Source organism: Vulpes lagopus, chromosome 16, assembly GCF_018345385.1.
Source record: "Vulpes lagopus strain Blue_001 chromosome 16, ASM1834538v1, whole genome shotgun sequence".
Classification (NCBI taxonomy): domain Eukaryota; kingdom Metazoa; phylum Chordata; class Mammalia; order Carnivora; family Canidae; genus Vulpes; species Vulpes lagopus.
In genome coordinates, this window is record NC_054839.1 from 55,746,658 (window position 1) to 55,752,657 (window position 6,000).

Here is a 6,000-nt window from a genome sequence, read left to right on the forward strand (position 1 = left end):
GTCAAACTCCTTTGTGAGTTTGATAAATAAGGAATTTCTTCCAGTTACTTGATTGAACAGGTTTCTTCTTGTTTTTAAGAAAATCATAGAGTAGAACTTGAACAATCCCTTATCAACTATATGTATATATATTCCTATTGGGAAAAGATTCATCAATCTTAGTTCAGTCTCTTATTACTCAGTCTGAATAAAAATAATAGTTGTTTTTTTTTAGTTTTTCTTAACTATATAGCTCAATAGTATATTATCTGTGTTCATTCTTCAGGAAACACAAGAAGCAAGGAAGTCATTTAATAAGAAGGATGAAGAACATGTATTGTCAGGAAGGGAAAAGAGGTTGGCTGAGCAGGTGTCCTCATACAATGTAAGTAAGAATAAAATATATACGCGTTTATTCTTTTTAAGAGTGGTCATAAGTTTTGTCATTTTTTTTAAAGATTTATTTATGTATTTGAGAGAGAGAGTATGTATTAGTTGTGGGAGGGGCAGAGAGAGAATCTCAAGCAGACCCCACACTGAGTGTGGACCCCAACTTGGGGCTGGATCCCACAACCCTGAGATCACAACCTGAGCCAAATCCAAGAGTCAGATGCTTAACTGACTGTGCCACCCAGGTGCCCCAAGCTTTTTTTTTTTTTTCTATCCTTTAGTATTGTCTTTCTTGTTTCTCTTTCTTTTATACATCTTCCTTTTTACCTCGATCTTTTTCTGCATGTATGCCCTGAGAAATATCCCACTTTGTTGTATTATATATATTTATCTTAAATCCTTTTTATAGGATTTTGGTAGGATTTTTTTTGTATTCATGTAATATTTTCAATTTGTATTTTTTTTTAAGATTTTATTTATTTAATCTTGAGACACAGAGGAAGAGAGAGACAGAAGCATAGGCAGAGGGGATCCCTGGGTGGCTCAGCAGTTTGGCGCCTGCCTTTGGCCCAGGGCGTGATCCTGGAGTCCCGGGATCGAGTCCCACATCAGGCTCCTTGCATGGAACCTGCTTTTCCCTCCAGAGGGACTGCCTCTCTATGTCTATCATAAATAAATAAATCCTTAAAAAAAAAAAAAAAAAGAAAAAAACATAGGCAGAGAGAGAAGCAGGCTCCATGTGGGGAGGAACTCGATCTCAGGACTCCGGGATCACGACCTGACCCAAAGGCAGACACTCAACCACTGAGCCACCCAGGTGTCCCTTTCAGTTTACTTAAGTTATATATCAGAAATTTAATTTCTAGAGATTAGTAACAGATGATCAGAAAACAAGAGCCCTGGCCTTGCAGATACTACCACCCAGAGCCGCCTGCGCCACCCAGCCATGGTCAGTCCCACCATGTTCTTTGACATCACTGTGGCCTGGGAGCCCCTGAGCTGCATCACTTTTGAGTTGTTTACAGACCAAGTTCCAAAGACAGAAGAGAACTTTCCTGCTGTGGGTACTGGAAAGAAAGGATTTGGTAATAAGGTTCCTGCTTTCACAGGATTATTCTAGGACTTACGTGCCAGGGTGGTGACTTCACACACCATGACACTTGTGGTAAGTCCACCTGTGAGGAGAAATTGGCTGATGAGAATTTCATCCTGAAGCACATGGGTCCTGGCATCCTGTCCGTGGCAAATGCTAGACCCAACACGAATGATTCCCAGTTTTTCATCTGCACTGCCAAGACTATGGTTGGGTGGCAGGCAGGTAGTCCTGGCAAGGTGAGAGAGAGCATGAATATAATGGAAATAATGGAGCAGTTTGGGTCCAGGAGTGACAAGCCCAGCAGGAAGATCACCATTGCTGACTGTAGATAAATCTAATAAATTTGACTTGTATTTTACTTTAACTACCAGTCTATTCCTTTGATAGCTCAGGAAAGCACTCCTTTACCCTCATCTGCTCAAAAAATCTGATAATCTCTATGCCCTCACTGCAGTTCAGTGGATTCCATATTTTCCTTACTCCCTTCCCAAGTCTAGCTGGATTGAAGAGTTAAGCTTATGATTGTGAAATAAAAACTAAACAGCAATAAAAGAAAGCAAAAGCCTTACTAATTCCTAGAGATCCTCAGTTCATATTTTATATTATAAGCAGATTTGGAATATTCAATGTGAACATTTAAATATCGGAGAAAAGAACCTAAATTTATAAACTAAACAGTTTAGTATTCATTTGGCATTTTGTTATTTCATTATATTCTCTTACTTTAAAGAAAAAAGCAAGAAACAAAAACTGGTGATTGTTCTAGCTCAAAGAATAAATGTAAATTACTAAACCTTTCAGCCCTGCAGTGTTCAGGTATTTAAGGAAAATTACCTGTTCTCAGTGTATTAGTTAATGAAAAGTTCCATAAATGTTAAAAACATAGTTAGCATGATTAGTTGGACAGTACACAAACAGTGAGCATACATGAAACATTCTTGGAAACTGACCAAAACCTCCACTTACGCGGGACATTTATGAAAACTGATCAGCTAAGAATCACTATCATTAAAGCCATGTTCTCTGAACTCAAGAAATTTAAGTAAAAATTCAGAATAATTTAAAAGACTTATACAAGTGGAACTTAGAAAAATTCAGAATTTGAATTTTGCATGAAAGACAACATGAAAAAAATGGAAAAAAAAAGACAACATGATAATGAAAGTTAGAAAATACCTAGACATGAATAACACAAAAATATGACATATCAAAAAATGTATGCAACGCACTATCGGGTGGTACTTAGAAACAAAATTTATAGCCATAATGAGTTCTGTTAGAAAAGAAGAATAGCTGAAAATCAATAAGCTGGGCCTTTTTCCAAATAGGCATTTCTTTTTTTTTTTTTTAATACATGGTTTAATACCTGTGCTTTTATTTTTTTTTTATTGGAGTTCAATTTGCCAACATATAGCATATCACCCAGGGCTCATCCTACCAAGTGCCCCCTCCCCCCAGTGCCTGTCACCCAGTCACCTCAACCCCCCACCCACTTCCCTTTCCACTACCCCTTGTTCGTATCCTGGAGTTAGGAGCCTCTCATGTTCCATCACCCTCACTGATATTTCCCATTCATTTTCTCTCCTTTCCCCTTTTTTCCCTTTCACTACTTTTTATATTTCCCAACAAATAGGCATTTCCTATACTACACCTCCCCTGTGACCCTACAGCATCATCCTGGGCATCTACTTAAGGCAAATGAAAACCTAACCAGCACAAAGATTGAATATGCTTTATCCTTAATGTCTTCAAAAAGACTTCTATGAGAAGCTCTGCCTCTGAAACTAATAATACACTATCTGTTCAAATAATTCAAATAGTTGAATTTGAATTTATTTTTTTTAAACTTTTTTTTTTAAGATTTATTTATTCATGAGAGACAGAGAGAGAGAGAGAGAGAGAGAGAGACCGACCCTCCTCCTGTGTCTCTGCCTCTCTCTCTCTCTATGTCTATCATAAATAAATAAATAAAATAAATCTTTAAAAAAAAAGATTTATGCATGTAAATTTACCTTAAAGGAGAAAATTGTGAACAAGTGTGGAGTTCTAGCTAATGAAATGAATGCTAAAGTACTTAGGGATTGTGTAATGATGTCTACAGTTTACCTTAGAATGCATCAAAGGGTGCCTGGATGGTACAGTCGTTTAAGCATCAGACTGTTAATTTTGGCTCAGGTCATGATCCTCAGGATCCTGAGTTGGAGCCCTCTGATGGGTTCTGTGCTGGCTGTGGAGCATGCCTAAGGTTCTCTGCCCCTCCCCCAGCTCCCCTTCTGTGCTCTGTCTCTAAAATAAAATAAGGCAGCCCAGGTGGCTCAGCGGTTTAGCGCCACCTTCAGCCCAGGGCGTGATCCTGGAGACCCGGGATCAAGTCCCACATCGGGCTCCCTGCATGGAGCCTGCTTCTCCCTCTGCCTATGTCTCTACCTCTCTCTCTGTGTCTGTGTCTCTCATGAATAAATAAAATCTTTTTAAAAAAATAAAAATGAAATCTGTAGGACAGGCCAGATCCTGTCTTGGATTTGGCAAAACCTATTAGGGTTTGTAAAAGCCCTCCTTAATGTTCGTTCATCATGACTGCTTAATCATTTTGCTTCATGATCATATTCTGTCCATACTCTGCACAAGTAAAGATTTTCATCTCTTCCTCTCCCCTAGGAATCAAAAAGATCAGAATCTCTTATGGACATTCATCATAAGAAATTAAAAAATAAGGCTGCCGAAGAGAAAAATAAGCCCCAAGAAAGAATACCATTTGACCGTGATAAAGATCTCAAAGTTAATCGGTTTGATGAAGCTCAGAAAAAAGCTCTGATAAAGAAATCTAGAGAACTAAACACCAGATTTTCACATGGCAAAGGCAGTATGTTTTTATAAGTAAGTATATCTCAGTGAGGTATATTTTCAAACTGATAAATTTAAACTTTTCTAAATACGCTGTTATCTATAAGTAATTGTGTGTAAAAATTTATTTCCTTTTATAATAAAGTAGATTATAACCTGAAAATCTTTTTTGATAAGTCAACCATGAGTTTTTGAATATTCAGCCCTGTGGGATAAAAAATGTAGTTAACTGGAAAAGTAGCCTTGTCTTTAGGCATTGCTATTAACCAGGCATTGCTATTAAAAACACTAAAATTAAATTTTAGTTTAAAAGAAATGGCAAAGAAAAGAATGGTTTAAGGTTGGGTAAATATGCATGCTTTTTTAAAAAACAGAGAAAGGAGATGTGTTTATCATTTCTGTGTTAAACAAGGTCACAGTTAGAAAACGTTCATTGCTTTGAAAGCTTCTGTTTAAGTTAAGGTTTAAAATCATATCCTTCATCCAAGCCCAATCTGACCAGGGTTCATAAAGGTGAGTAAGGAATTACATAAAAGCTGAGGTTGCTCCTTAAAATCTTTAATTGTATGAAACCTACATCAATATTAAAATATGGCTTTAAAGGAAAATACAGGGGTGCCTGGCTGGTTCAGTCGGTGGAGCATGTGACTCTTGATCTCAGTATTGTGAGTTTGAGCCCCATGTTGGGGTGTAGAGATTACTTAAAAATCTAAAAAAATTAAAAATAAAGGAAAATACGGTTAAGGTTAGAAACATTTCCAACTTACTAAACTTTCTTATTCTTACTTCAGGGGGATTTCCCTGTGCAATGAAGAAAAGTTGAAGAACAGTCTTTTGTCAGTCTGTCCACCTTTATTCCTTTGTTTTGAGTTTCTTAAAATTAGAGATTACTTTAGTCTTAAAAACCATACAAACTTACCTTGTGCTGTATGTCCTGTAAGTCACGTGGAAACCTAAAGTCAGTATTTCTTATGTGGAATAGAATTTTATGTGTCTTTGGCTTCTGAGGAAGTGTGGGCTTTTCTTCAAATAATTATTTGAGGGCAGCCCGGGTATCTCAGCCGTTTAGTGCCACCTTCAGCCCAGGGCGTGATCCTGGAGACCCAGGATCGAGTCCCACGTCAGGCTCCCTACATGGAGCCTGCTTCTCCCTCTGCCTGTGTCTCTGCTTCTCTCTCTGTGTGTCTCTCTCATGAATGGATAAATAAAATCTTTTTTAAAAAAAATAATTATTTTGAGGATCTCCCACCTATTCCCTAATTTTTGTGGTGTCTCCCAAGTATTGTGTAAGATCTGTTCAGGACTATTTGCTGAATCTCCACCAGTGTAGACCTCCTCATCAGCTGTTCCTAACCTGCCCTGGAGTAAGTGTGTTGAGTCCTTGCAGTAAATCCATGCATCTGAAATTGTTCGGGTTTTCCCTCTAAACTGCAGCCAGTGAATACACATTTACAAATAGAGGGCTTGGAGATTTTGTCTGTTTTGTTGACGTTTTGCTTGTTTGGGCAACCAGGGCTTTTCATTTCTTGTTTGGGTTTTTTGTGTTGGTTGGTTGGTTGGTTTTTAAGAAAGAAGGGCCTATATGTTATCTCATGTACTAAGAAAAACTAATTTGATTTTTCCAACTTTGATAAGTACTTCTAGGAGAGGCGATCTAAGGGACAAAATATGCCATTAACCATTAGCGGTGT

The 6,000-nt window shown here is 37.7% G+C and overlaps 1 protein-coding gene across 1 annotated transcript in view; it reads left to right on the plus strand.

The window, feature by feature from the left end:
• The window catches only part of GPALPP1 (GPALPP motifs containing 1), a 37,639-nt gene extending 31,870 nt beyond the window's left edge, over positions 1-5,769 (plus strand). The window contains exons 7-9 of the mRNA XM_041731207.1: positions 266-364; positions 4,124-4,342; positions 5,101-5,769. Of these exons, the coding sequence (XP_041587141.1) occupies positions 266-364; positions 4,124-4,342 (318 nt within the window). The 3' untranslated portion in view covers positions 5,101-5,769. The remainder of the gene's footprint in view (positions 1-265; positions 365-4,123; positions 4,343-5,100) is intronic.
• Positions 5,770-6,000: the final 231 nt, after the last annotated feature.